Source organism: Oryzias melastigma, linkage group LG17 (assembly GCF_002922805.2).
Source record: "Oryzias melastigma strain HK-1 linkage group LG17, ASM292280v2, whole genome shotgun sequence".
NCBI lineage: Eukaryota > Metazoa > Chordata > Actinopteri > Beloniformes > Adrianichthyidae > Oryzias > Oryzias melastigma.
In genome coordinates, this window is record NC_050528.1 from 21,131,522 (window position 1) to 21,145,439 (window position 13,918).

Here is a 13,918-nt window from a genome sequence, read left to right on the forward strand (position 1 = left end):
AAAAAAAAAAAAAAAAAAAGTCAACTTATATTCTGAAAAATATGGTATATATTATATATCATCATGCTATTTCTCACTATGTCATTTTTAAGCATTTTATCGCATACAAAGCTTTTAAAAAAACAAGATTTCTTGTTGTTCTGGATTGAGTCATGGCAAACACTGATTATCCATCTACCTCCACAGATCTACATGCGTTTTCTGGAGTACGAGATGCACAACTCCAACGAGTGCAAACGTAACTTCGTTGCCATCTATGATGGCAGCAGTTCGGTGGAGCACCTGAAGAACAAGTTCTGCTCCACGGTGGCCAATGACGTCATGCTGGCGTCCTCCCTGGGTGTGGTCCGGCTGTGGGCGGACGAGGGGAGCAGAAAGAGCCGGTTCAAAATCCTCTTCACAACTTTCCATGAACGTAAGTGGCAAGCTTCACTGCAGGGGGGTCCAAATCCAGACCCCATCTGCAGTTGATTTTATTGTGTTTATGAAAAGACACTCACTAAAATGACACTTGTAAATATAAATAGGATCTTTTTTTTCTTTTTGAAACTGTAATATTTTTGTATTTCTTTTAGCTCCATGTGAAAGAGAAACCTTCTTTTGCCACAGTAACATGTGCATCAACCACACTCTAGTCTGCAACGGCGTCCAGAACTGTGTTTACCCATGGGACGAGAATCGCTGCAAAGGTACGCTAAAGCAGAAAAATCAGCTTTAACGTTTGGTAACAAGCTGCTGTAGGATTTCTCCTTTCTTACATTTTGCTACTTCTTCAGAGAAACGAAAAGCCAGCATCCTCGATACCCTGGACAACACTAACCTGACTATTATTGGAGTTACCTGTGGTCTGGTTGTGATCCTACTGATCATATCAGTTATCATCCAGATCAAACAGCCTCGCAAAAAATATGTTGTTCGCAGGTAAGAGATTTAATCCATCTGTGGGATGTACTGTCTATGGTACCAGCCTAGGTTTTTTTTAATGTATCGCCTCCTTACTTTTTGTGCATTGTTGGGAAGCTACTTGGGAAAACAGTTTTTGATTTAGAAGTTGTAGATTTTGAACAAAGTTCGGGTGGTAAGCTCACAAATGTGGCGTTATTTTTATTTCTTGAATATTTTTGGACTAAAGAATTTGCTAAACAGTTAAATGTGGTTTAAATGAAAGTCACACTTAAAAAAATAAAAAGCTAAATAAAAAAAACAAGGAAAAAAATGAGGGCAAATTCGCGTAATATTTAGATATTGTCAATTGCATGTTTGATTGAACATATAAATGATTATTGGTGTTGTTTTGGGGACTTCAGAAACCATTTGCTGTACTTGTTTTGTGTGGTCAATCTACTTTTCCTTCATTCCAACAGAGATGACTTTGACCCTGCCCTCCTTCACCCCGGTTTTGAACCTCCACACTATGAGCTGTGCACGCTGCGCCGCGCCCCTTCTGGTGACCTGGCTGATTCAGCCCTGGCAGAGGACTTTGACAAGTTCCACAAACTCAGACGCTCCGAGAGCAAATGCATCCGGGACCACCACTGCGGTTCTCATCATGGAAGTCTGGCTGGCAGCATCCACGGCAGCCGCAGCAACCTGAGCCTGAGGGACGCCACCATTGCGCCTGACGGTGGCACTCTTGTGCCTCCGCTATCCCCAGTAATGGTGAGCCAGATGTCTCCACATCTGTCCCACCAGAATACACCAGCGGGTCGGCGGAGCATTCTGGTGATGAAGCACAGCTACTCCCAGGAGGGGCCAGAAGGGTACAGGGGGGAGGAGGAGGAGGATGACTTGATGGTGGAAATTGGTCACCCCAACAGTCAGCATCACATGCACCACCATCAGATCCACCATGGCCTGTCCGGCATGGACCACACCGTTCATCGCACACTGTCCAATGACTTCTGATTTACTGTTAAATGACAAGCAACCACAATAATATACAGTGTCATAAATTAGCTTTAAAGTTTAGTCTACTGAGGCATCCTAGAAAATACCAAAACACACACATTCAAAAAGACAAAAAAAACACATAAATGGGCAAAAAAAAACTTGTTTTAATCCAAAAACCTCAGAGCAGATACATTTATAAGGCGGACTACAACCTCACCAGAGGGAAAATATAAGGACATAATCTGCAATATTTCAATAAACTGAGATCAAGCACATTTATCACATTTCCTTATTTTTATTTATGTATTTATTTATTCCTGGCATTTCAACTTTGATAGACTTTAAATAAAACAACATACTCAAATAAAACAACATATTCTATTACACTAAACCCATAGCTATTCTCTGAATAAATAATTGTAATTGAATTTTTATGTCTGTTGTGCCACCAAAGCAACAACAAATAATCATGTTTTGTGCACACTTGTGTTCAATCAATGTTTATTTATTCAAATAAATATCCTCCCTTGAACTTTGAATTTAATTGTTATTATTGGTTTCTACATGCATATCTCCTTTGGCAAACTAGCATATAATTTTATAACTTTGTACCAAGTATGTGTGTTTGATTAAGATTATGAAGTCTTTTGCAAAAATGAAAAAGCCTTTGTCGATTTTATAAAACATATTTTATTAACAGAGGCAGTATCAACAATACAGTTTTGGATAGTGGACGTGACTGTGTGACTATTGCTGTGATGCAAATAAAAAAATACCATAAAGTTCAGGATCAGAACAATCAGTTCCTTCTTTAGGTTGGATTTATACTCCACCAGCTGACCGAGTCACTGAATTTGTCACATGCCCAAAGCTGAGCGCCTGATTGGTTGAGGCGACATGTTGTCCTCGCCAAAGGTCAGATTTTTTAACACTGGCCACTTGGACAAATAAAATGACAGAGTAATAGCTGCTAAATTCTCAATAGACATCTATGGGATTTTTGCTTCGAGGTACTTCCTATCTGGAACACGAGGGGAGGGTACACTCCGTCCAGTTCTCTATATACAGTCAACTATCCAAACCTGTATTTTTTACCATTGACTGTATAAGAGAGAACTGGACATAATAAGAGTGACGTCAATAATCACTCCACTTACATCCGGTTCAAACAAAATGAAGTCAATTCAGTCACCGTTCTTCACCATGTTGGAACCAAACAATGTTAGCGGGCAGGAATTGGTCCGAGCTGGACCAAAGTCAAGATTTCTATGGCAACCAGTCTTGCTAATCATGTGAGCTTTCTGGAAAGCCACACCCCTTTCACTGAAAACAGGTTCAGGAGAAAGTTTCAATTAAACGTTTCACGTTTTCAGGTGAGCCACAAATACTTTTATTGAGGCATCTAATTGGTCAAATTATTAAAAGTTATAAATTGAAAAAATGGATTAGCAAGAACATGTTTTTAAAAAGGCACCAGAGATTGAATTATTATTCTTGTAAAAATAATGACTGAGTAATAGCTGTTAATTTCTCAATTGAGGTCTATTGGATTTCGGCTGGCACTCCCTGTTTGGAGTATTACTCGAGGAGGAGGGGTTACTCGGTCCAGTTCTCGTAAACAGTCTATGATTTCTATTTTTCCTTCTCCAGCGCCTCGCGGAGAAACGTTCCGCGTGACCAAGCGGAACCTTCGATAATTTTCTTTCGTGTTAACCCGAGCGAATAACACCGTTGCACCGCTCAGTGTAAGGACACAGCACAAACTCAACACAGAACTCAAGTCTGTTGTTTTGCTATATTTTTGTTCAATTTATTTAACTTGTTTTCATTTTGTTGCTGATATTGACATATTTATGTCGGTTTACGTCACGTTAAGATAGAATTTATTTTCCACTTTTGACCAATTCGTGGAAATTAGCTTGACAACAATGTGGTATAAAAAGCCAGTAAGCTAGCATAATGCCGTTTGACGAGCGACTCGTCGACTCCAGACAAGTCAACGAGGGAGTCGCTGAGAGGAGCAGCAGGAGTCGTATCGGACTTGTGATCACAGGAGCGCTCGGAGGCTCCCTGGTCGCTCTGTATGCTGTGGCAGCTCCGTTTGTGGCTCCCGCGCTGAGAAAAGTCTGCCTCCCCTTCGTCCCAGCCACCACCACGCAGGTCCAGAATGTCCTGCAGGTGCTGCGGAGGAGATCAGGAACCCTGGTGGATATTGGAAGTGGAGATGGACGGATTGTGAGTGTTGTCTGATATTTTTTCTTCATTCTAATGTCTGAACCACAAATACAGGCTCATACCGAAAACAATTGCATACCATGGAACATGGTATTTTAATAATGAAATAGAATATTGATTAAATTGTTAAATCTATTTCAAGTGTTTAATTATATATAAAGTTGAGTTCCAGCTCATAAAACCAACAAAACATAGAATACCCACCATTTACTTCTCAGTTTTTGCAAAAAGACAAAGATTATGTTCACATCAAAATAAAGTATTTTCAAAATGCTATGTCCATCCTTAATAGTCTGGACAGGGTGTCAGGTCCTGCTGAAAGATGAAATCTGCATCTCCATCCAGCAGATCCTCAGCAGAAGCAATCATGCAGTCCTCTAAAACATTCCGTTGATTTTGGATTAAAGAAAACAGTTTTACAGAGTTTTGCACCGTAAAAATCATGGCTGACTCTGGGGATTTCACACTTAAGCAGCTTGGGTTCTGCTCCTCACCAGTTTTCCTCCGAACCATAGGACATTGATTCCCAAATAAAAGACTTTACCTTTTATATTCATTAGAGATCAGGGCCTTGGACCACTCTCCAACCACTCCCCTGAATCTATATATGAAAGTTTTTTTTTTTTTTTATAGAATTATGGAAATTGTTACACTCTTCCATGACATTCAAACTTTTTTGAAAGGGTCTGTATGTGCATTTACAAGGTATTTTGATGTGTAAACCTATTGTCTATTTTGAACAAATTTGACCTTTCTTCTTTATTTTTGCAGGTGATCGCAGCTGCTAAACAAGGATTCCAGGCATCAGGTTTGGAGTTGAACCCTTGGCTCGTTTGGTATTCTCGCTACAAAGCCTGGAGAGAGGGAGTCCACTATTCCACTTCTTTCCAGATCTGTGATTTATGGAAAGTAAGTAACTCCTTATAAGTGCAACAAAAATACATATGCACAAAGTTGTTTTGTTTTTCATAATTGTAACCCCATTGTTGCACTTTTACCAGGTCAGTTTTGCTCAGTACTCCAATGTTGTTATCTTCGGAGTCCCTCAAATGGTAAGTCAGAGAACAGGAACACCGTAACAGCCATCACCAAGGGTTTCATCCCCTCATTTTTGCTTTCTGCAGATGGACCAGTTGGAGCTGAAGCTGGCCCACGAACTGCCAAGCACAGCCAAAGTGGTGGCCTGCCGCTTTCCCTTCCCCACATGGGTCCCTGAATGTACTGCCGGAGAGGGAATAGATACTGTATGGGTTTATGATGCCAAAACATTTAAGACAAAACACTTTAATGAGCTGACAGAACAAATGTCCTCAAAACAGCAGGATTATCATGACTCACAAACATAAAACCATCACATAACTGTGTTAATTGAGACTGTAATGAGAAGTTGAATATTTTAAATAAACTATTCTTCTGTAAATACTTTAATAAGTGTCGTGTTGCTTATTATTTGTTGTAAGTAAACGTGGAATTTTACATATAAATATATATCGTTCTATGCCTGGGATCCCTAAATGAACTCATGTGTGAGAAATGGAAACGTTCAAGCGCCATCTAGCGGTGGAACACCCGCATTATCACGTGTTGTGTCCTGACCGCTAGCTGATGTGAGAATTACAAAGAATATATAAAAATCGCTCCGTTTTGCGGGTTAAAGAAAAAAGTGCTTCTTTTATATCTTGAACTAAAAGAAAATATTATAATTTTAACATGTTTGCGTTTAGATAGTCTGCGGTTGCCTCTTAAAAAAGCCTGTCTAGCCGAAAATTAGATCTGCTTTTGGAGCAGTTAGTCAAGATGGACACCGCCGAGGAAGGTAGCTAATGTTGAAACTTGATTGTATAATTGTTGGCTTTCATTTGTAATTATCATAATGCAATTGGGAGAAAGTGGGACCAGCTTGCTATCAATTGTAGCTAGTGACAAATGTGAATGTTGACGTTTTCTGACTTATATCAATCGGAGAGGTAAACCTGAGAACCGTTAGCTAGGTTAGCATTAGCTGGCCAGCTAACGGAGACTAGCTTACAGCGGTTATATGAGCCGCTAGCATACCTGGCAACATTAGGTTATGGCTTTGAGGTTAAAAATGGGATGACACGAGTTGGGGCGGTTGGTTTGGAGGTTTTGGACAGAAACACACATTTGGTTGATGACTATGCTGCCCCAAATTACAAAGATTAGGTAACTAGAATACAACCGTTATCACTACATCATGACGCACCGGTGACAAGCTACACCACATTTCTACAAACTCCAGGTGGCATTTAGCAATGGGACACTAGGATAATACATTATGTTTAAATGTAGTCACAGAAATTGTGCAATTTTATAATTTCTTTGTTTTTTTCCCCCCGAGTTATTGTTTTGTTCGTGGCTTATTAAATTGGATGTCTACAGTAAATAATTGTCTGTCAGTAAGAGCTTAGCTTAATGTAAATACTTTAATACATCGGCTATTTATAGTAAATGTATTTTGGACATCCAGAGACAGAAAATCCAGGGATTATGGTTCGGCCCGCGAGCTCTTATCCGCGTGCCCTCCTAATGCAAAATGTGGAAAGTGAGTGGCCGCGGTGGTGTTTACGTGTTAAAAGGTCAGCACTATCGGATTTCGCAAGTCTGTCAATATTACAATTTGAAACTATGAAGGTTTGTAAATTCTCACGCACAGGATGAATTTGATTTCTAAGGTTTATTTATCAGCAGCATTACTTCCGGTGGGTGGAGTTGCACCAAGAAAAATGTGCTATTTTCCTTTTATATATTTTTGGAATAATTAAAAAAAATGTCTATATTGTTTCACTTATTAACTGGTTTGGTTTAGATTAAGTCTTTATAAAATAAAAATAGTATTTTAAATTCTACTTTTTATTTACCAAACGCGTCACTTCCGGTGGGTGTGGTTGCACTAAGAAAGAAGTGCAAGTGTTCTTTCCCTTTGTATCTTTTAAGAAATAGATTGATGAGGAAAAAGCGTTACAACACCAATTTGACAAATGTGCTTTATTATCTGGTGTTGTGATTTTTTTTAATCATATAATTTTATAATAAGTTTTAACTAATCAGGATTCTACACTTTTTCTTATCAACACCAACGCTTCCTGTTTGTGAAGATAAGATGCATGTTCTTTTTTCCCTCTATATATTTTTTGGATTTGTGAAACAAAACATATTATTATAAGTATAGCAAATGTGCTTTATTACTGGTTTTGTTATTATTTTCTTTCTAAAAATAGTTTAATTTAGCATATATTTTTGTTTTACAATTAAATACTTAAAGACCACATTTTTAGTCTCTAATTTTTATTTGATGTCCTATACGAGAATAGAAATTTGAGTTTGGGTGTTCAATTACAAGCAAATAAATGTAACACAAATTTGTGAGTAAATAAATAATCCACACATCTGTTTTGCAATGCTAATTTTCAGAGTGAAGATGTGAAAACTGTTTTTGTCTGTTACACAGCTGACATTTGTCGAGTATGTCGGTCAGAGGGAACCCAGGACAAGCCTCTCTACCATCCTTGTGTTTGCACCGGCAGCATCAAATTTATCCATCAAGAGTGGTACGGCGATTTTCAACAAAAATGGATTTTGTAAATATGAAGCCCTAGGTTTTATGAAAGCATTTGTAAACATGTTTTTAGATTTTTTTTTAAAGAAGTGGACACAATGGTTTTTTTTAACTGTTGCTTATACAGAGAGAAAATATCCAACCCTTCTTTTTTGTTTTCACAGTTTACTGCAGTGGCTAAAGCATAGTAGAAAAGAATACTGTGAATTATGCAAGCACAGGTTTGCATTTACACCAAGTAAGTCTCACCTTTGCTTCAAATTCCCTTTAGTGCTTTGAAACTTCATAAAGTTGTAGAAAAACATGTCAACATTTGTTCTGTTCTTTCCACACAACTTTCCTCTCCAGTCTACTCTCCAGACATGCCATCCCGGTTGCCTGTCCAGGACATCTTTGCAGGACTGGTCACCAGTATCGGAACAGCCATCAGATACTGGTTTCACTACACACTGGTTGCCTTTGCTTGGCTAGGCGTAGTTCCTCTCACAGCATGTAAGAGCCACTTTCTGCAGACTTTCGGGCTCCTTTTGTTCAAAGTTGGTGTATTCTTGCCAGTCCTGTTGAGATGATGATTGACTCATTTAGTTAGCCACCTCGTTTTGATTCAATCTCAGTGTTGTTCACTTAAGTTTTGAGATTATTTTACCTGATAATAATAAACTAACTTTAATGCTTTCTTTTATTTTGGCTTTCTTTTTAGGTCGTATATACAAATGTTTATTTACAGGCTCCGTGAGCTCACTTCTTACCCTGCCTTTAGATATGCTGTCAACGTAAGTCCACCCTTTTTTTTCTTTTCTTAATTCTGTACTTTTTGTCCTACTAATGGCTACTAAAATTCTATTGAATCTGTCTCAGTCACTGCATCTATTAGTTCTTCAAATAATAAAAAAAATTATTGTTGGGATGCTCGATTTGGGATTTTTGCCAATACTCCGATATAAAAAGATTTTTTTTTTTTTTTTTATGAAAAGTTCCACCTTATTTAGATCATCATTTTACTCTGAAATGTATTTTATTTTAAACACCCAGTTTGAATATGATTAAAAAAATATGGTAAGGAAGGTAACTTAATTTAAGTATTTTTTTTTTGTAAAAAACTTAAATAAAAAATAAGCAGGACCTCTGGTTACAGGTTATAATGCTTACTGTATATACTATTTTAATAGAGGTCACTGAATTTAAAAGTAAATGGTTTGATTTAATTATCCATTTTTTGTTTTATCACTTTTGAAATAAGCTGTTATACCCTAAAGTTAAACATTTTAACTTTTGTAGCTTTTGTAATTTAATGGCACCTAAATATTTAAGATGTATGCCAGCCCCAAATGGCTCCTTTTATTTTTTCTGCACTTCTTACTTTTTAAAGCCATCTTCAATCAAAAGCCTGTAGTTGACCTCAGACATGTTCTGCTTGCAGACAGAACCTGCTTGCTGACTGCCTCCAGGGCTGTTTTGTGGTCACGTGCACACTGTGTGCCTTCATCAGCCTCGTGTGGCTCCGAGAGCAGATTGTCCATGGCGGCGCCCCCCAGTGGTTAGAGCAGATCCCACCCCCTCTGGTTCCGAACCAGCCGAACGGGCCCGCAGCGGCTAACGAGGTGGGCTCAGCACTGAACACCGAATACCTGCTGGCTGACTCGTCATTTTTGTTTTGTTTTCTGGAGGAAGTTTGACTGCAGCCACAGCAGAGAGTCTAATGAACCAACAGAGTGGAGTGTCATCTGCATAACTTTGATCAAACCATAGAGGTGCGAAAATTAAGTTCTGAGCCACTTTGCATCACACAAAAATGTTGTAAAATTTATGCTAAATAATGAAAACAACATCATCCCTGCTTTCAAAACGAAATCTGACCCAACTGTGTGACTAAATGTTTTTCAGCCTGTAAAGGAGAGGTTAACTCTGGTTAACTGTCCTAAAAGCTGTACTTAAATTAAATGACACAAAAACTTTTTTTTTTTATCAGTATTGCTTTTTGTTGTTGTTTTCCCATAAAAATGAGTATTGCAAATATTCAAGGAGCCATACTGTTTGAAATTATTGGTGACACCTAGCCCTAATACTGCTTCTCTTTGAGGTAATTCAGCATCTTTAAATGGTTTTGGAAAAGACCAAACAAGGGGAAGCCATCAGTCGTTTTTTAGCTGTGGATTTTAGTGGTAACTGAATACAAACAAGAAACTGGTTGGTAGCGTTTCCCAATTTCAGGCTTATGGGTTTATGATAATTATATCCTCCAATATTGACAAACTGATATGCAATAAATATTGCTGTTTTTTACCAAATGGTTTTTGTGAGGCTGCAGCTAAGCTTGAAACTGCTCCACTACACCAACGAAGAAGACAATGAAATCTACTGAGAAAATCTGAGGATAAATAACGTAGAAAAAGACATGTTAACTCACACCAGTGACGACGTTTAATGTTTTTGTTTTACTTCATGGCTCAGCAGGATCCCGGTGCCAACGCGGCCGATAACGGCCAGGCAGCTGCAGGAGAGCCGCCTCCCGCAGACCCAGACCCAGACGGACGGCCCGGCGACCCGCTCGCAGCCGGTAACCCCAGAGAAGAAGCTGAAGTGGACGATGACGACGGAGATGATAACGGAGAAGATGACGATGACGAGGAAGAGGAGGAAGATGGAAGGGAAGAGGACGGTGCTGATGCCAACAATGGAGGGCAAGGTCAAAAAAGGAATTACTTTATCGATTAGCAGACCTACAAAGTTCTGTCCAGTGGTTTTACCGACAGTTTGAAGTCTACTTATTTAGAAAAAAGTTTTTGCTGTTAGTGCAAAAAGTAATTATCACAACAGTAAAGAAAGACACATAATATGATGCTAGTTGAAATTATTCACATGAAATTGTTATTTTAATCTACTTTTTAAAAGAGGTTAAATTGCCTTCACTATTTGTCTTAAAATCCCATTCCAGCTGTATTCCTTTCTATTTTAAAATTATTCCCAGTGTTTTTTTAAATGATGATTATGCAGTTTTTAGCCAAAATAAAAAAAAAACGGTGTAATTTTTCAGACACGTTTTCTGCTGAGCTGCAGGAGCTCAAAAATTTGCTTTTGGGTTGTGGGCAGGACTGTTGGTGCAGAAGTTGGCCTCAGCTACTGTAATTTCCCAGCATTCCTTTGTTTACACTCTCTTCCACTAGCGGATAGTACCTCACAAGCCCAAGCTAACAGTAGCAGAACAAAAAAGAAAAAACGTCGAGAAATATCAGAGCTGTCCACCCGTACAACTTAGAGCCAGGTGTCAGCTCAGACGAGGAAAACGGAGACATTCATGGATGTAATGGATAAAGAAATACTGTTCAAATACAGAAATGCAGTTTTAATCTTAAATTATTTTTTTCATGTCCCCCATTATGAGAAAAATGCCACAAGAACATGTTAAAAACATTATTGTGGATGTTTAAAACAGTACTTTGCCATGCATAAATTAATAAGTGTTGACATTTATATTTATTTTTGGTGGATTCTTCTTTGCAGAAGATTTGAACTGGAATGCATTAGAGTGGGACCGAGCAGCAGAGGAGCTGACCTGGGAACGAGTGAGACGACTTCTTTTATTTATTTTTTTTGTCAGGCAGAAAAATAATATCTTTACTTCTCCAGAATACTTGGTGTTAAAGGGATCAAAATGTTCATTTTGTAGTTGTTAAAAATTGTGATTCATCTCACCTGAAAGCAGCAATTCTAACATTCTATTAATGTTTGTCTTAGATGCTGGGACTGGATGGCTCTTTAGTGTTCCTGGTGAGTATAAAGTCATACAATATGATCTGTAAATTAAAAAAAAATTTGAGAATATCTGTTGAAAGTCAAGATTAGAGAGAATCTTTCAAAATTTTCCCTAATTTTTGATCATTAAAAAAGATGGCAAAAAAGGTATCTTTGTTTTGACAAGATAACTGGAAAACAATTATTTTTTCCTTTTTTTGAAGTTATATTATCACTGCTGAAAGCTGTTCACATCTTTCTTTTGTTTTAAAAATACTATTATTTATGTGAGGGAAGAAACACAAGAACATCTGCCAAAAAATGAAGAATGTTGCAGTTGCACAGCCTTAAATGTGGTTTCTTACTGGTTCTCTTTAACAGGTATAGTATATTAGATGTTATTGACTTTTGTCTGTTTGTAGTCCAGAGATGTAGGTTTGAATATCAGTTATTTATGGTATAGCTGAAAAAGTTTTCAAAAGAGTCATTTGGATGTAGTTTTTGAAAATTGAAGAGTTTTAACTGTAAAATCGGTGTAAAATCGGATGTCCAGATGAACTTTTTCTAAACTTTTTCTGCTCTAGAACCATCCTGCATGAACGGAGCTGCATCTTCACAGCTGAACACATAAAAACGTTCTTTGTTTTTTGTCTTCTCCAGGAGCATGTCTTCTGGGTGGTTTCTCTCAACACACTCTTCATCCTGGTATTCGGTAAGTCCCGCCCGCCTCTGTAAACAGTTCTTAGGATTCCAGCCCAATAATTATACAAAGAATTGTTCCAAAACTTCAAGTGAAGCACTTTTAAACAGCTTTGTCTGCTTTTGATGTTTTTTCATTTTTAAATGATAACAGCTCTGCATTCCTCTCTAGCGTTTTGTCCGTACCACATTGGCCACTTCTCCGTGGTTGGACTGGGCTTTGAAGACTACGTAAGTGCTCCACAGCGTTTGAACGTGGCGTCTGTGTTCCTGCACTGATGATGAAATACATTTCACCCCCTCTTCCTCCAGATCAAAGCTTCACATTTTGACGGCCTCATCACCACAATACTGGGATACATCCTTCTGGCTGGAGCCCTGATTGTCTGCCATGTATCCTTGTCACGTCATGTGGGTTTTTGTAGGAAATGGCTTTAAGTCAAGGTATTGTTGGTCTTTAACTGTAGCTTGTGAAGGCTCTGGCGTCATTAGTGAAGTTCCAGCGGTCCAGACGCCTGCTGGGCGTCTGCTACATTGTTGTGAAGGTAAAAAAAAAACGTACATTTTAATGAGTCTTAACATTTAAACTGCAGTTTAGGAAATTTTGGTGACATGAAACCTTATCTTCCCCAATATCCCAGGTTTCCTTGCTGGTTGTCATGGAGATAGGCTTGTTTCCACTCATTTGTGGTTGGTGGCTGGACATTTGTTCTCTGGTAAGACATTTTTTCTGTTACAGTTGCTTTTCACCATTTATTTACTTAATGGATTGTCCATATTTATTAAAAAACAAACTATTTTTACTTAGACCAGTTTTTGTCATTTACATGGTAGACATATTGAGAAACTGCAGATTTGATGTTGTTGTTGTTGTTGTATTGCAGGAGATGTTTGATGCCACCCTTAAAGACAGAGAGCAGAGTTTCGACTCGGCTCCTGGTACCACCATGTTCCTGCACTGGCTCGTTGGCATGGTGTACGTCTTCTACTTCGCTTCCTTCATCCTTTTACTCAGAGAGGTAAAAAAAAAAAACACCATCAGGTCACATCTTTACCACAAGACCCCGAAATCTTATTGTTTATCGTGAACTCTTTGCGTGCAGGTGCTCCGGCCCGGCGTTCTGTGGTTTTTGAGAAACCTAAACGATCCAGACTTCAATCCCGTGCAGGAGATGATCCACCTGCCCATCTACCGCCACCTCCGCAGATTTGTGCTCTCTGTGGTGCGTCAGATTGATTGATTACTAAAAGTACATAACACACTGAGAAGTAAAAAACTTTACTTTTAGAGTCAAATGCAAAAAATTGTAATTTTTAAGTAGGTCCTTAGAGAAATCTGGTATTTCTCTTAAATGGATTAATTTTGATCTGTTTCCTTGTTGTTTGAAATAAGTCTTTGTTAATTTATTGGAATTCAGTTTAAAAACACTTCAGTGTAATCCAATTAAATATTGTTTATTCTGATAAGGGAGAACAACAATCTGTTTAGGCCAAGTGCCGGATATAACCTATAAATCAGCAAACAATAAAAGTATAAATACATAGATGTATATCATTTGCACAACTTATAACAGATCTCAGGACTGCCCCCAAAAATCCAGCAGATACAGAGAAATAATTTTATGATTGAATTTACTTCTATTTCAAACTATCTGCTGTTGATGCTTTAAAAATGTTAATATGGAATCAGTTCTGTTGATTGTTCGTTTCTGACTAAAATCTGCATTTTAAGAAAAACTGTGGCAACTTTCACAATTTTTATTAAAAATGTTGCATTTTATCGGG

The 13,918-nt window shown here is 38.1% G+C and overlaps 3 protein-coding genes across 6 annotated transcripts in view; all 3 read left to right on the top strand.

Moving 5' to 3' along the window:
- The window catches only part of LOC112147572 (neuropilin and tolloid-like protein 1), a 17,888-nt gene extending 15,426 nt beyond the window's left edge, over window positions 1-2,462 (top strand). The window contains exons 7-10 of the mRNA XM_024274081.2: window positions 187-415; window positions 576-689; window positions 777-921; window positions 1,365-2,462. Of these exons, the coding sequence (XP_024129849.1) occupies window positions 187-415; window positions 576-689; window positions 777-921; window positions 1,365-1,905 (1,029 nt within the window). The 3' untranslated portion in view covers window positions 1,906-2,462. The remainder of the gene's footprint in view (window positions 1-186; window positions 416-575; window positions 690-776; window positions 922-1,364) is intronic.
- Window positions 2,463-3,540: 1,078 nt separating this feature from the next.
- On the top strand, window positions 3,541-5,553 carry atpsckmt (fATP synthase c subunit lysine N-methyltransferase). Its single transcript, XM_024273602.2, has 4 exons — window positions 3,541-4,125; window positions 4,897-5,034; window positions 5,127-5,177; window positions 5,250-5,553. Exons 1-4 carry the CDS (start codon window positions 3,850-3,852, stop codon window positions 5,469-5,471), a joined length of 687 nt encoding a protein of 228 aa, XP_024129370.1. The 5' UTR covers window positions 3,541-3,849; the 3' UTR covers window positions 5,472-5,553.
- A 125-nt stretch (window positions 5,554-5,678) lies between these two features.
- LOC112147314 (E3 ubiquitin-protein ligase MARCHF6) overlaps window positions 5,679-13,918 on the top strand; it is a 15,126-nt gene continuing 6,886 nt past the window's right edge. The window contains exons 1-16 of one of the 4 annotated variants that reach the window (XM_024273596.2): window positions 5,679-5,941; window positions 7,595-7,694; window positions 7,867-7,940; window positions 8,051-8,194; window positions 8,403-8,475; window positions 9,123-9,303; window positions 10,154-10,388; window positions 11,204-11,265; window positions 11,438-11,470; window positions 12,095-12,146; window positions 12,306-12,364; window positions 12,446-12,526; window positions 12,610-12,678; window positions 12,775-12,849; window positions 13,018-13,152; window positions 13,237-13,356. In XM_024273596.2, the coding sequence (XP_024129364.1) occupies window positions 5,923-5,941; window positions 7,595-7,694; window positions 7,867-7,940; window positions 8,051-8,194; window positions 8,403-8,475; window positions 9,123-9,303; window positions 10,154-10,388; window positions 11,204-11,265; window positions 11,438-11,470; window positions 12,095-12,146; window positions 12,306-12,364; window positions 12,446-12,526; window positions 12,610-12,678; window positions 12,775-12,849; window positions 13,018-13,152; window positions 13,237-13,356 (1,512 nt within the window). In that variant the 5' untranslated portion in view covers window positions 5,679-5,922. Of the gene's footprint in view, window positions 5,942-6,045; window positions 6,310-7,594; window positions 7,695-7,866; window positions 7,941-8,050; window positions 8,195-8,402; window positions 8,476-9,122; window positions 9,304-10,153; window positions 10,389-11,203; window positions 11,266-11,437; window positions 11,471-12,094; window positions 12,147-12,305; window positions 12,365-12,445; window positions 12,527-12,609; window positions 12,679-12,774; window positions 12,850-13,017; window positions 13,153-13,236; window positions 13,357-13,918 lie in introns of those variants that run through there. The other 3 variants (XM_024273598.2, XM_024273597.2, XM_024273599.2) reach the window with 3 other exon arrangements.